At 31.4% G+C, this 16,777-nt stretch overlaps 2 protein-coding genes and 1 pseudogene across 2 annotated transcripts; 2 read left to right on the top strand and 1 right to left on the bottom strand.

Moving 5' to 3' along the window:
- Positions 1-2,272: 2,272 nt before the first annotated feature.
- On the bottom strand, positions 2,273-3,644 carry LOC11423179 (glycosyltransferase family protein 64 C3). The gene is made up of 2 exons (XM_003588566.4): positions 2,903-3,644; positions 2,273-2,698 (listed from the first exon to the last, which is right to left on the bottom strand). The coding sequence occupies exons 1-2, from the start codon at positions 3,589-3,591 to the stop codon at positions 2,338-2,340; spliced, it is 1,050 nt and encodes a 349-aa protein (XP_003588614.2). The 5' UTR covers positions 3,592-3,644; the 3' UTR covers positions 2,273-2,337.
- Positions 3,645-3,758: 114 nt separating this feature from the next.
- On the top strand, positions 3,759-5,574 carry LOC11431759 (protein NRT1/ PTR FAMILY 1.2-like; annotated as a pseudogene).
- A 4,329-nt stretch (positions 5,575-9,903) lies between these two features.
- On the top strand, positions 9,904-10,688 carry LOC11430574 (auxin-responsive protein SAUR72). The gene has a single exon (XM_003588563.4). The coding sequence runs from the start codon at positions 9,942-9,944 to the stop codon at positions 10,578-10,580; it is 639 nt and encodes a 212-aa protein (XP_003588611.2). The 5' UTR covers positions 9,904-9,941; the 3' UTR covers positions 10,581-10,688.
- Positions 10,689-16,777: the final 6,089 nt, after the last annotated feature.

The raw sequence follows: 16,777 nt of genomic DNA, 5'->3' as shown, positions 1-16,777 counted from the left end.
AATTTTAAGACATCTAACTCTTTATCTCTCGTTCAAATAGTTAAACTATCCAACCCCAAATTGAAAAAAGTCTAGTATCCTATATTGAATCAAATTTAATCTAATCCTTGAATCTTACATAAACTTTATCTCATCACTCAAATAGTTGAACTATTCAAGCGCAGATAGTTAAACTTTTCAAATTTTATATACTACTTATTTAAATTTTAAATCAAATGTAGTCTAATCCTTGAATCAATCTAGACTAATTCTAAATCAAATTCAAATTAAAATAATAATAATACAAAATGATAGAGTTCTGGCTACAACTTAACTTTTGCTATGATATAGAATCTTTTGTGATCCTCATTTGTGAAAAATGGACAAACGGACATGTCAATGTTGTGGTGATACTTATAGATAAAGAAAGACTAATGTGATGGAGTTAGTTAGTTAAGCATAGTGTTGTGATAGAGGACCATATTTTGGATAGTGTTAAGCATACTAAAACAATTTTACCTTTTTCCTAAAACACTATATTCGTGTTTTAGAAATATATTTTTACAACTTCTATGTAGGCGCAATGAGAATTGAGTATATTTCAATCCTAGAACCCTAAACTTTAAACTCTAAAAATAACTTACACAAATCTTCTTTTATTGAAAGGAAACTTACATAAAAAAATTTCTGTATAAAAATAAGAACACTTTAATAAAATATTTAATTCATTTACATTGACAATAATATTTTTTTTCTTACATTATCGTTTGATCAGATACCGTCTGATTATTAAAGAAATTTAACTTTTTTCTATGAAAAACTTTCATAATATCTAACTTAAAAGTCATATAAACAATAGTTTTACACATACAATCTAACAAAATCATTCTCTTCAAATAATATATCAAAGTGCATTTTAAAAATTAATATCTAAGTCACAAACACAAAAGAGAAATGCAAATAGAAACCTTGTTCGATCCAAAAAATAAAAAATAAAAAAACCAGAAAATAGAGCAACATATAAAATAAAACCTACCTTGTGTCCTTTATTTATTCTCCCAAATCTAACGCATGTACTTGTGTTTCTTAGGTTAACTAAAAACGTAGCTGCAATGTAGCTGTTGCAGCATCAAAAGTAAAGTTGTCTCCTCGATGGATTCTATTTAAGGTTTCATTTGATTCATACTTATGTTATTTTTTCCTTTACCGTTATACTAAGATAGATTCTGTCAGATACAGATACTGGAATTTGTAACTTTATAAGTCTAGCAGATCTCTTTGTTATGGTTGATACATCTTTTTAGGAGCTAGTTTTTGTAGTTTGTTGGGTTGAATACCCTAGTACTTCTCCCTGTTTGGTGAGTAGTAGTACTAATTGTACTTATCTCATTCTATTAATCAGAATACATTTTGCAGTTCAAACAAAAATACTTGTGACCAAAATAAATATTTTGTATAAAATAGAATTGTCTACCATTAGTAGGATACTAGGATGTTGTTAATATTATTATGCTTCTCTATATGGTCGGTGTGGATTAATTTGATTCCCATTTGACTCGTTCCTCGGAAGCAATAGTGATTTGTGCTGTTCTTTCATTTTCAATTCTCTCCACAACTGTTTGGAATATTTTAACAAAGATCGACCAGAATCACAGATATAAAGTTATGATATATCATGAGAGTAAAATTGTACCTAAATCATATAATCCTTATGATGTAATTAAACAATTTTGATAAAGTCATGAGAGAAGTTAGGATTGAGAGTTCTTCTCTCCCTTCCTGAAACTAGACCAAACACATAAGGGAGAGAAGAGATCTCAACCTTAACTTCTCTCTTCTATCAAGAATGCTCAATTACATCAAATAGATCATTTGATTCATACAAGGTACACATTTAATATATTTTTATGATATGCAATAATTTTGTATCCATGATAACCCACTTAGGTTGGTCTGGTGCTCCTCCTTGAGGTCTCAAGTTCGATTTTTTCCGGTATCAATTTGGGTGGGCTAGTTTAGCTTCTTAAAAAAAAAAAAAATTGAATCCATGATTTTGGTATGTGAAAATATCCCAACAACAACCTCTTACATGGTTTCGGAAGAATGTTTGAGCAACTAAATTTAAAGCCTTATGAACTACCTATTTTTGTTGACAAGTCTTGTAAAACTAGGATGCTCTTTTGAGGAGAATGAGAAAAGTGTACATATATAAATTTGTTATATGTACATAATCTATGTACAAAATGAGGGAGTAAACTTAATGGTTTCATGATACATATTTCATGGACTAAAATTATGTAATAATATTACACGCAAATTGTAACAAATTTTATTTATTTTTGAGCCACGCAGTTTCTTTCATTGATCACAAAACACCAATCTACCACCTTTGCGACACAATCCTTGTTCACCAATGGAATCAACAACCTTACCATAACTATACCTCAAAGGCATTCTTCCCAAAATCCTATGAAATTCAGTTATACACCACCCTCTATTTTTTCTATGCTCCCCTTTCCTTCCACTCAACCCTGAGCTAACCTTTCCTTCATCGTTCCTTGCATCACCATAGTCCCTCACTCTTTTTGCACCGACCAAAATGGGTCCCACATTGGTTGCATCAGCCACTACAAAGTTCATGAGTATATCTTCACAATTTCGAACTGAATCAACAATCTTCCTCATTTCGGCCATGTGATGTCCACCCTCGCAGCTATATCTGAATGAGTTTAATGATAGTGGATAAATGGTCTAAAACAATTTTGGACATATAAATTATTTGATACTAATATTCACGTATAGTGCATCAAAAATTCGAGTGCATGTGTAAATTTTTTATACCAACCATACACACTAATTAATTACATTTAATTTAAAAAGTGGTAAAAACTCAAAATTGAAAAAGCTAAAAAAGAACCGGTACCTGAACAAGTAGTCACTTTTGAGCAGCATAAACTTAGTAAGCACAATAGAAAACCGGTCCGGGTGAACCGTATAAACCCACTCCTTCCGGTTCAAATCAACATCATGCGACCTAGCAAAAAACCCAACAATCCTCTCCCGGTTCACTCCCCAAACCCGAAACGCAAACTCAAACGATTCAGCATCAACTTCAACATCATCATCACAAACCAAAACTGCATCAGTCTTTATGTCGTTCAAACGTGGAAGAAAACGATCGTTTAAACTACTAGAAGGGTTTCTATGAAGAAAAATTGTATCAGAAAATGAGGAAAGGTTTTGAGCCAATTCGGTAATGACACGTGGAGGGGTAGTAGGGTTTCCCCAGAGGACGAGAACGGAGGATACTAAGGGAGAGAGTGCGTACGTGGCGGCGTTTGATTGGAGGATGGAGATTCGTGATTCGGAGAAACCGTTAATAAGTACGGTGATTTTGTTATGTTGGATGTTTTGTGGGTCCCGGTTTGTTGTGGGACCACATTGGTTTGACTTTGATGATGTTGTTGTATTGATGAATAACAGAATGGTGAGGATTAAGGTTGTTGTTGTTGGTGGTGGATTCATTATGGTGGTGTTGAGGTTGAAGATGTTTTGGATTTTGAGGTTGTGTTTTTTAATGTTGATAATGGAAGGTTGCTTGGTTTTTTGCATTGTCACATGGAAATGAATGGGTTTGGTGGTGATGCACGTTGGAAGTGATTTTGAAGTGTGGGTTTGGTAATATTTTTGTGGAAAAAGGAAGAAAAAAATGGATGAATTATAACCGTTTGATATAACAATATTTAAATGTATATATGGTAGGGATTTGTCATAGTCAAATGATTGTGTGTAGTTTAAGTACTCAGTTGAGATTTTTCTTCATTCATGTATTGTCATAAGGGGAAGAACCAAAGTTTTTTTATTTGGATTTGGTGCGGTGATTGCATCGTCCATGTTTCGATCTCAAATTAATGGTCAATAATAGTTTGAAGTTGATTTTGTTATTGTGTAATTTCGATCGCAAATTCATGACTGACCAGAAACTGTGTGTAACTTAGTGCTTTTTCAACCGATGGAATTTGGAACCAAATTTCGTATAGTTTCCATTGGAACTGGTTGTGTTAGACCTTGTTCCATAGCCTTTGGAGCTAAGCAATTGGCTATGAAGGGAAATTCCGATGATGGGAATGGGAGGATCTTGGATAGTTACTTTAATTGGTATTATACTTCAATTACAGTTTCAACCATTACCGCGTTGAGTATGATTACTTACATTCAAGAAAACCTTGGATGGAAAATCGGGTTAGGAGTACCTGCCGTGCTAATGCTCATATCGGCCATCAGTTTCGTTATTGGTTCACCGTTATATGTCAAAGTGAAGCCAAGTGAGAGCTTACTCACTAATTTTGCAAGAGTAGTTGTGGTGGCTACCAAGAACAGAAAACTTAGTCTTCCTGATCACGACTCTGATCGTTACTGTCAAGGTCATGATTCAAAGCTGATGGTTCCTACCGATAGCCTTAGGTACTGATTATGCTTTTGCTCTCGTGGATAAGTTATAAAAATTGCAAGAAGCGTCTAATTTCCTTGTAATTTATATTTTCAAGGTGTGAATTAACATGTTCTTATGTAGGTTTTTGAACAAAGCTTGCGTAATAAGAAATCCTGAGACAGACCTAAATCGAGATGCAATTTCAAATCCGTGGAACCTATGCACAATAGAACAGGTGGAGTCACTCAAATCTTTGCTCAGAGTCATTCCTATGTGGTCAACAGGAATCTTTTAGATGGCGACTCAGAGTTCATTTTCTACTCTTCAAGCCAAAACAATGAACCGAAGGTTATTCGGCAATTTCAATTTTCCTGCAGGATTGTTCAATCTTATCATGATGTACCTTAACAACAGTAATACCTTTATATGACCGTGTAGCAGTACCTCTACTAGCTAAATACGCAGGCCGGCCTCGAGGATTCAGTTTTAAAGTCCTCATAGGGACAGGAATGCTGTTTGCAATTGTAGCTAATTCAGTAGCAACTATTGTTGAAACGGTGAGACGAAATGCAGCGATCGAACAAGGGTTTGAGGACCAACCTACTTCTGTAATTAACATGTCGGCTTTATGGCTTGTTCCCGAGTTTGTTTTGTTTGGTTTCGCCGAGTCTTTCACACCAGTTGGACTGGTTGAGTTTTTCTACTGTTATTTCCCCAAGAGTATGTGTAGTTTTGCAATGGCTATGTTCACATTCGAGGTAGTTTCCGTTGTGCTTGTGAGCATTGTGGACATGGTCACTATTGGAGGGAATGAGAGCTGGTTATCGACTAACATCAATAGGGGTCATTTGAATTACTAGTACGGTCCACGGACGACTCACTTTCTTAGGCATTCTTAACTACTATTATCTTGTTATTTGTTGGGCTTATGGACCCATACAGGGAGAGAAACATGAAGCTTCGGATGGAAAGGAAGATGATAAATTTGGTTACAGGGAGTTGCCTACTTCATAGATTAGGTTTTTTAGTATATATTAAAAAGTTTCTGTAAACAATAAGAGACTGTAGTAGTGTATTACAAAGCTGTGTTTTTATTGTGCATGTAAAACTAATATGTTTAGGTTATCGAGAGAACAATGGAAAAGAGAAATACACGTATTTCATTCATTGTTCTATTTTCAAATTAATTAGAGATGATTTTGATATCGATGATCAAGCACATTACAAGTTAATTTCATTTTAACATCTCCCTTAAACTCAAATAGTTGTAGATGCAACTGTTTTGAGTTCGAAAACTGAGGTACGAAATCTTGTCCGATGATGTGCTTTGGTGCAGCAGTCAGCTGGCTTGTCATTCGTATGTGCAACAAATGAAACAGTATTCAATTTCTCATGGAAAACGTCATTCTCTGATCTTTCCAACCAACTTCTTGTCATTAGGATGTACATTTCACAAAACTGAAAGTACCTTCCTCACTTCATTGGCAAGTTCTATCACCATGTCATCCTCATGTCCTGCACATGAAATCTCTCAACTCATTAGCATACATGTATACAAGGAAGCTAGTTCCTGCATTTTTAAATGTAGAAGCAAGATTTATGTAGCATAAGCGCTTATGACAAAAGTGCTTATGTATAAGTTATTACTATAACAAAAGGTAAAAATAAAAATAAAAAGTCAAACTATTTTCGTTGTAGTTATAAGCTGTTTTCATTCACTATTTTAAAGAACTTATGGAAAGAAACTGAAAACAGGTTATGTACAAATCATAAGATGTTTCCATAAGCTGTCAATAAAAAAAAACTCAGAAAAAACAATCCAAACAGGCTCTAAATGTTACAAAATAAAGAACTTACCAATATCATACATAGCCTTTTCTAGAAGGAAAATGCAGTCCCTGTTGTTTCCACAAGGGCCACAAGCAGTAGCTATTTAGAGGAAAGGAAACAGAACTAAAGGTGAAACTAAGTTACAATATCATACCTAGCCATATCTTCTAATGGAGCTGGTCCTAAGTAGTATTTGTTTTTTTTGTCATTAGTAGATGTGAATCTGCATATATTCAAATGAGTTCTGTGTTAGGATTTGAGTGATCTTATAACTTATAACATTTGATTTGGAAGCAGGTTTCAGTGAATCTCCTTCCTGAAGAAAACAAGAATAGAACATTAGCAGCAATAAAAATTCAGAGGTAAATTAAGATATAAACTTGATGTATTACAATCTTACCGTGTAGAAGTTTACAAGAGTCTTTTGATCATATTCACATTCTCGCCGCTCCAAATACTACACGAAAAAGAGAAGGGGAAAAGTTAGCTCAAAGAATAATTAATTGAACCGTGTTATTACAACACACCACAATGAATTTATGATAGATTCTGATATCATTTTAAAAATTGAGTTTGAGTCTGACCTAACTCGACATCAAAAGGTTCTTTATAGGGTAAGGTTTATCCACCACTTATAATCAATATTTTAGTCATATCATGCTACCATAAATTTTTTATTGGCACAACTAATGTAAACATAAAAATGGAAAAAGACTAGTCATGGAATTTCATCATGGATTGGTTGATTTTTTTTTTTTTGTTTAAATATTTTGTGGGGTTAAGTAAGGTATCTGGCATTGGAACCTGCAAAGGTCTTGTATTATTTTGGACAAACAAGTTGCTCACTACTGACTGATTAGAGATGATCCTATAAAGATCAAAATGGGTGACTTTAAGGCTGAATACATACTGAAGGTTATGCTTGTCAAATTTTTCTTGACAATATTTGTCAAAGTTAATGTCAGCAATGTAGTTGATGTGATCAAAATTACTTCTTAAATGATATTATCCTTATGTTCTATTTTGATGCTCTAAAGTCTTCTATAGTTGGTGCTTTAATTAATTTATGGTGAACTGTATATGTAAGTTGTCACTTCCTTGAATAATAACTTCGACGATAAAAGAGCCTGAAAAAATCAATATCCTAAGTGTGTGTTTGGTATGGCGGTGGCGAGAATTGATTTTGATAGAATTGAGTTTGAGAGAATTAATTTTGGTTAAAAGTGAGTTGAATGTGAATTGATTTATGTTTGGATACACTTTATTAGAAGTGATTCTTGTGGATTGATGTTGTTTGGATAGTTTGAATCAAAATTGATTTTGAACGTGTAATGACTAAACTATCTTTTTAGTTGTATTTTTTTAGAACATCTTTTTAATTGTATTTAAAACTAAATATGTCATCTTTATTTTAGATAATTATTTCAACTTGTCATAAATGGATTTTTTTTTCCTTCAAAAATTCATTTTAAAATAATATTAATTAATAAGAGTTATAATTTATATATTTTTATCATTTTAGGTAACGGATTTATAGTTAGTTTTAAAATATTACTAAAATAGGTTGTAATTATTATAACTAATAAATTCCCTAATAAAAACAAATAAATAAATCTTCTTATAAAAATAAAAAAAACTAATAAATAAATTTCAACTCTTTTGTTTAAAATTGGACATTTTATGAAAAAATAAAAAAAAGGATTGGACTTTTATCCATTACCCATATTCTTTGTCTTCTCAAACCAAGGGAAAAGCTCACTGTATAATAGAAACAACTCCATAAAAGCACCAAGTTTTTTTTGAACGGCCATAAAAGAACAGAAATCAAACAAAATCAAAACTTTTGATTTATTTTCTTTATTTCAAGTTTAATTTATCATGTTGTTCCCCTCTTCTCTCTATTTCTCCTGTAAATCTGAAACAGATATGCAATCCTTATATAGGAAAATGAGGAAGATAATATGGGTATTTTGGTAAAGCATCTGCCACTTGAGAAATTAAAGTCAAAATCACGTTTTCTCTGCCGCAGAAGCTAGGAATACCAGCTTCAACAGAACTGACGTTTTGAGTCCTACACTGTGTTTCCTAGAATCAGTTTTCATTCATCTAAACAAGACAAAAAAATGCTGAAACCACGTTTGAGAAAGTAAACGCAGGTTTGGTTGAAAAAAACGTGTGGCCAAACACACACTAAAATGATGTCGTTATCCCTAACTAAAAGTCTATTAGAGTATATTTTTCTATTTTGGATGGGTTTACATACAGTTTTAATTCCCTTTAACTTTTAAAAAGTTACAATTTTGGTCCGTAATAAATATAATTACAATTTTCCCCATTAACTTTACAAAATCGTTGCAAAAAATGTTTAGAAGACGTCACGTGTCCTAAAATGGGGGGTTAAAATTGCAGTATTTTGTATGTAAACATAAGGTGGAAAGATAGTGTATCTCCCTAGATATAGAGGGTTAAAAGATTTCATTTTGATTGAGATAATTTTTGTGACAACTTTCTTTTTCTCCTTTTTTATTGATAAAAAATGATAGAGAGAGGAAAATGAAGAGAAAAAATACGATTATAATATAAGTATGAGAGATAAAATTGTTAGGAAATTGTCACAAAGTAATTGACCAAATAACATTTCTCTTTGGTTTGACACTCGTTTTTTTTAGCTATTTAAGATTTCGAGAATTGAAATGGTCTAAGTTGCTTAAAGATGGTCTAAGTTGCATTTTCTCAAATAAATTGAAGTTTGTTGTATATTTGAAACTACATTCATGGAAATAGTTTCTAGCTATGGGGCAAAAGGGTCATGTTTGTTAATTAAGTGGTGTTTTAAATCCTCTAGATTGTATGCATATGTTATAAACCTTGAATTCTGGGTTGTCGAATCCATATATATATATATATATATATATATATTTTGCTTGTATATGGGTTATATTACCTTCGTCTTTAATTATAAAATTTTTGAGAATTTTTTTTGTCCTTTTTAATAAGACATGTTTGCTATTCTAACTACATTAATTATTTCTTTACCTACGTACTATTATTTAATATACATTTTTTTTTTCAATCAACAATAAATAGCATGTTAAAAACATAAATTAACTCTCTCCCTCTTAAAAGATAAAATTTTAAAAACAATAGCAATTATAAACAGCTTTAATACAAACATCAACTTTTTTAATTCCCACAATTTTGGTAAAAGAATCTTATATACAGGGACATAGATAATACTTCTTATAATGTCATTCCATTATTGGTCATTCTTTTTTTTAAAACTAGCAATTTGCTTCGTTGAATAAAATTTTGATGAAAGTGGCTAATCTCAAATAACTCACAACACGACGAATAATAATATTTCAAATCTTTCATTGAGGATGATATTTACATTTGGTGTTCAATTGTAACTCGAAGGAGGCATGTGAAAATATATGTTATCTTAACTAAGTTTATATTCCTTTAGTTTTTCAACAATTTGTAGTTCCATTTCCATTTGTTTAAGGTGTCCTTCCATCGTAAACATGGTCCTTTAACTCAACCTAACGTGGAAAAACTTCTTTGGTTTTCTCACATGCATGTGACACACAGAAAAAACTCAAACCCTTATTATAATATTCATCATTTAGTAAAAATAAAATAAAATGAATTCATTATACTATTGACAAATGCAAACTTCCAAGGTCTATAAATTGGAAACATGCAACCCTTCAAGCCAAATTCATCACAAGAACAAACAAAGAAATTTCTTACATATCCAACCGACAAAGAAAGAGACATCACCATCAATATCATCACCATGTCAATGGATCAAAAGAAATCTAACAAAATTAGAGAAATTGTTAGACTTCAACAGATCCTTAAGAAATGGAGAAAAATAGCAAACTCATCAAAAACCACAGCCAACACCACCACCATCACTAGAAGCAAAAGCATGAAGTTTCTAAAAAGAACACTTTCTCTTTCTGAACGTGAAGGAGGAACAACATCATCAAACAACAATGGTTCTGTTCCAAAAGGATATTTAGCTGTTTGTGTTGGAGAAGAGCTTAAGAGGTTCATCATACCAACTGAATATTTGGGTCATCAAGCTTTTCAGATTCTTTTGAGAGAAGCTGAAGAAGAATTTGGGTTTCAACAAGCTGGTGTATTGAGGATTCCTTGTGAAGTCTCTACTTTTGAGAGTATTTTGAAGATGGTTGAAGATCATGGAAAGAATAAGGACAAGTTTTCAAATCAAGAATGTAGATCAATTAGCATTGAAGAGATGATGGGTTATTGTTCTTTAGAAAATCAACTTGCTTGTTCTCATCATCCTCAAAGTCCATTGTGTAGATAAATATAATAATTAATATTATTGGATGTTGCAAATTTTTATCCATCTTATTTTCCTTTCTTTGTTTTTACCATTTATAACAAAATTAATGAGCGAACCATCTTTTTGATATTTGAATGTGTAAAACTATGCCATGGTAATTGTTGAGTTTTTGATATTTGAATGTGTCTTTTGTAAGTTAATTTGGTTCTTAAATATATCTTTCGTTAATTTATTTAGTACATAAAATTATTAGCAAAAGGCATATTCGAGGATGCTTTAATTTCGGCACATTTAAGAAAATGATAGTGACACTGTCGCATTCAACCAAGCATCAAAATGCCTATTTACTTCAAAAATAATGCATGAGAGTAAGATAAATGAGTTTTTTTTTTTAATTTTATTTTCTTAACCCCTCCCATTCTTGAGACTAATGAGTTTAATTAGATGTAAGTTAATCCATTTGAGAATTATGAAACAAGAAGTATGACTTTCATTGTCTAAATCTTTTTTTTTCATGAGCTTCTGTTTGGTTTATTTATTATTCTTAGAAGCTTATAGTTTTTGCCCTTATTTATAGTTTATTCATAGTCAGTGCTTTCCAAGTGCTAATAAATCAATTAGTATCTGAGATTTTATTTTTCTTTTATTTATATAAATAAAAGATAGACGAGGTAGATTTTATCTGTGATGCAATATAAATAAGTGAATTATGTGTTTTTTAACTTGTTATAGACGTTTCAAGATATCATTATGATTTAGTCTCTGTAAACTTACTATGAGAGTAATTCATGAATCGACCCCAAAACATCTTTTCCTTTTTAAACATGGTTGGACTGTCTTCTAAATAAATGATTCTAAAAATTGAACAAATCGAATTATATTTTATTTAAAGTATGTGATCTCAATTATCCTCAAGTAAGGGTTAGTAAAAAATTTACTAGTAACATTTGAACAAGGTTAATAACAAAATTTACTTGTCAAAAAAAAAAAATTAATAGGGTATGATTTTTTTTTTTTTTGTCAAGTAGTCTAGTGACAAGAATTTCACTATTAAGGTGAATAAATAGAGAAACCGAGGTTCGAATCCAGATCCTTGCATATTCTAATGCATTGTCCTTATCAGTTGAGTTATACTCATGAAGACTAAAATGTGAAGAAATACATATACTTAGGTTCAAATCTCGATCTTTACATATTTCAATGCATTGTCCTTATCAGCTGAGTTATACTCATGAAGACTAAAAGGTAAAGAAATACATAAACTTGGGTTCGAATCCCGATCCCTGCATATTTCAATGCATTGTCCTTATCAGCTGAGTTATACTCATGAAGACTAATCTATTTTACTACTTTGTTCTAAATACAAGATTCATTTGAGAATTTTTATTTTCCCTTTATAAAACTCATTTCAAATTCTTATCTTCAATAATCATTTCTTACTTCATTTGCTCCTTATTATAAAACCATCGAATAAAGCTCATTGATATTAAAAAAAGGACATTGCATAATATATGCAGGGGCCGAAAATCGAACCTCTAACACCTCACTTCTGCATATTTAAAATATGTGAGCTACAATCACTAGGCTATTTGACCCAAAAATATGTTACTTTTACATATTCTTCCTTATAACTATTAGTCAAGCTAAATTGTGCTCTTAAATTACAAGTAACTATAACTATTAGTCAAGCTAAATTGTGCTCTTAATGTGCAAGTGAGTGAGGTAACAAAAAGGAATTCCAACATAAGTTTTGTATAAAAAATATAATTTTTTAAGTCTTCAAGATAAAAGGAATTCCAACATTAATTTGTACTATTCAAAAGCCTCACATGATGAAACAAAGCATCGTTCGTTATTTTCCACCAAATGGAAAACTATTACTAGCTAGTACATGCAGATGTGGAAGCTCTTGCTTCAAAATGACTCAAGCATCAATTTATAAGGACACAAAAGTAACTGAGTCATGAAAAAGCATTTAACCGAAAGGCATCATTTGGAACTTGAAAATTGAAGGTCAAACTTCAGAGTGCATTTTCAATTTTTGGACGGAAATAACTTAAAATATTTTTCCTTGAAGGCCTAAACATGTTCTGAACCTTCCTTAAAGATAGCACACATTAACATAAACATGCATGTTCTGACTTCTGAAGCTAATTCAAGTTCCCTAATTTCAACATAGTGAAGGGTTTTACCGGTCAAAGAAAACATATAAAATGTGAAAAACAATTTCAAGAAGTTTCAAAGTAACTTTCAAGTCTTGAGAATGTAAAACTCAAAGTGAAAGGTGCATCTCAACTTACCTTCCCGAATATTATTGTTTTTTAGGTCACTTATCTTGTTTTTAAGTACATATATATATTTCTTAAAAAAATAAAAATATATCTATATATATATATGTGTGTGAATTTCATTAAAAAAAAATCCTTAAACAGTTATTTAGGTCACTTATCTTGATGGTTATTCTTTATCAATTTATGATACACTTACAATGGATATATAGTTCTCATCACTATAGTGTATTAGTGTTTAGTCGTTCTAGTCTGAGCATGGCATGTGAGTGATTAATGCAACTCTGAACATTACCCTCCCTTGTTTTGTAGGTTAAGTCCATATGGGGTTGGTTTATTTTAATACTGAGTAGGACTAAGATCGTAAGTAATAAAATATAGATTCTGGCATGTGTTATGGACTATGGTTTCCAACGCAAACTGCCCTAACAGTCTCGAAGTCGTACAATACAATTGTACCGTTCAAACCTCTAGCTTTATTTTATTTTATTGTCTTACACTTCTTATTTTAACTAAGGAAGAATTTGTAATTCTGTAATAAAGTCCCATTTTTAGTACTTCCAAGAGAACCATGTGACCGTGGCACTAATAACCTGCATAATCGGTGAGGGCTAAATCAGTTTCTAGGCTTTGAGTTCCTAGATCCAATTGTTTTTGTCGTAACTCTCAAGTTCTTAGTCGAAGGAAGAAGCCTTGATAAACATAGAGTTCGATCGAGAGATAAATAAATTGTGACTAAAGATATTTCAGTTAGAATATAAATTCGGGTACTCTCAAATAAATCATCTTTACCAAAGTTTATTAACCATTTGAACACAATCACTCGGTTAGTTCCTAGATCCAATTAGTCCAACTTAAAATTGAAAAACGGTTTATCAACTTCGTAACTCATGAGGGCGATAGTTGGTCCTACACATGAATAACCCACCCAATCATACTAATGTTCGTTCCGTCCATGCAATTTTGTTGACTAGGTTTCCTCGAATGACTTCTTTATCGAGTATTGAACTTTAGATCATGTCGCAAGTTTGGATGAGTTAGACCCCTTCAAAGTTCATCATTTTTTTATTGGCAATTGTTTTGTATAATTAAGGTCTCTACTCGTCAAAATCTTTTTTGTTGTCAAATTATTTAGGATGTTGAAGGATCAATATGCGAGTTCAGTGAAATAGACCAAGAATCGTCACGTCACTTCTTTTTTATATATAACTTGTGAGTGTTCCCTCAAGATTTGGTATATGGTTTTCCTTTGGTTCGGTTGAGAGTAGGCTATGACGCCTTGATACAAATATAGTATCGGAGTAATACAATTTATAAGTTCGTCTCTACATGGACTATGCTATAATCTCAACTTGGCGATGTCATTATTATTAAGGATATATAAAATTAGAATTTGCACGAGGCAATTGGGTTGGTTTGAATTTGCATAAACTAAATCAAAACTTGTAAAAAGAATTTGTAAAGATAATTGGAGAAATAGATAATGCTTTTCGAATCCTCTAATTTTCACTGTTTGATAGACTACATCTATCCCTAATAATGTTACTCTAATTTTACGATGATTAACAAAAGTACCTCTTGATCAATCCCTTGAGTCTCTCTTCAAATTTTACAGCTCCCTAAACCCTTAGGTGAGCCCGTACTTGTTGAAGGTTTTCCAGTACGTACGTTAATCTATTATCACAATCAAACAATCATTTATCTCTAGACTAACCCGTTTAATTGAACAATTTAATTAGATCCAAGTTAATTGGTCAATAGTCATTCAATCTTTGAAATCAATTTATATATGATCACAATATAAAAAACATTGCACACAACTTAAACCTAATAATATTTGCATTATATGATAGTGTTTCGCAACCTACATGATTCAAACATGTCCAACAAGGTTTATCTCAAGACCTAATCACTAAGAAATTAGTTACTCATAATCGAAATTACAATAACCATATTAAAAAAACGATTCATTACATACATGAGGATCAACTATTAATTTGATGGCAAGTCACCTCTTCAATCTTCAGCTCAAAATTGCAATTTCAGATCCCCAAATTTCAAATCGTATCACGGTGACCAAAATCGTGACACAATGTCTTCATTAATTTCAAAATTAAATTATGGCGTTCTTCCAAATCTTGCCACGATTCGGTGATCGTGTCATGATTTTGGTGGCAATAGCCAACACTTCAATTTGGTCGTCTAGAAATCGTGTCACGATGCCAAAATCGTATCACGGTGGTATTTCTTCAACTTCCATGTATTTCTTTTGTTTTTTCACTTCAGGCTGTCTAAAAGCACCGCAGACTCACTAAAACATCAAAATAAATTATGATAAAAAAACATGCAATGACAACATGTCATCACGCCTAATTTATATACTTTTTCTTTTCTTTTATTCTTCCGGAGTCAGCTCAAAGCTTATATATCGCATGGAAATAATTTGACATGTTGTTTTGTGGTTGGTCTATAAATTACAAAATGATATTATTTTGTTGAAATTTGATTTTTGGATTTTCCATATAGGTTGTCAACACACTACGCTCTTTAACTAGACTCACTTGTCATTGATAGTTTAAATTTGTCTAATTTTTTCTCTGTTTTTTTTTTTTAAAAAAATTTGAACCTATAAAATATGACTTTATTATATATGAGTTGAGAGGTTGATTCGATAATATGCTGATGTCCTTACTGTACTGTGTACGCAATTTTGACTATTTTTTGGTAATAGAATATGTGAACATAACTTTGCAGAGAAATCAATGGGTGCTTGTGTGAATACTTGAAAGGAATATCTATAGAAGTGGAACTTCGAACCTTTTTCTTTGGTGGTGCATAAAATAAAATATTAATATGAACAAACAACCATTGACTTGAACTATATTATTAGGCAATGATTAATTTGAACATGATTGGGGTGCTCCTAACATGATCCGCACTCCATTGCACTATTTGGGAGCAGTTAATCAATGATCATCTCGTAATGGCAACCAAATAATTAATAATTTGGGGAGGGTGTTTGATTAATTTCAAGTTAGTTGAAGTAGTAGTGTATGATTGGATCTTGTTAGAGAACTCTCTAATTAAATATACTATCGTACTCCATAAAAGAATCGATTATAATATTTTGTGTTAGTTTTATTACTCCCTCCGTCTCAAAAATAAATGATATAATTAACAGTTTTACACATGTCAATATATATTTTTGACTTTAAATATTTTTTAATTATATATTAATAAAATTTATAAAAAATTTATTCTGAAAAATATTCATCGAGACAAATTCAACAACATTTTATATGCTACAATTTATCTTTATATAATAGTAGAAAAATATAATCAAAATATGTTAATGTAATAATGTACGTATCAAATTAGGTCATTTATTTTGAGAGGAATGGAGGATTAGTCATTTTAAAATTTTCAGAAGATTTGTATGTTTTTATATATAAGACCATAGAAAAAAAAATAGATGTAAGTTTAATTATTATTTTTTTTTTTAAGAAGCTAAACAAATTATATTAAAAAATCAACGGAAGTTCCTTTGGCACAAGATGTACCAAAGAAAGCTAAAGTAGTCAAAATTTACAATGAGACAATCCACAAACTACGACAAAGTAGTCAAGAAAAATAAATTTCTCAACCAATCCGTAAGCGGCTGAACAAAAAGAATCATTATAATTCATGATATTTCTCCTAAATAGATTCATTTTAATTGTTAATCTATTTAGGAACAAACGTCAAATACAAATATTAACCTTAAGCGAAATTTGCTTAAGCCATATAAACATGATTGCAACGGTCATCAATTGCCACATCTGAACTAGTCAAGTGATTATAAGCATTTTTGACAGTGTACTTGTAGAAAGAATGAAGCTTCCAAATCCACTAACTTGCAAAACCACGAGTGAAATTTAATTACCTATCTTA

Source organism: Medicago truncatula, chromosome 1, assembly GCF_003473485.1.
Source record: "Medicago truncatula cultivar Jemalong A17 chromosome 1, MtrunA17r5.0-ANR, whole genome shotgun sequence".
In the NCBI taxonomy this organism is placed as follows: domain Eukaryota; kingdom Viridiplantae; phylum Streptophyta; class Magnoliopsida; order Fabales; family Fabaceae; genus Medicago; species Medicago truncatula.
Note: the sequence above shows the minus strand (reverse complement) of the source record. Positions and strands in the feature narration are given on the sequence as shown.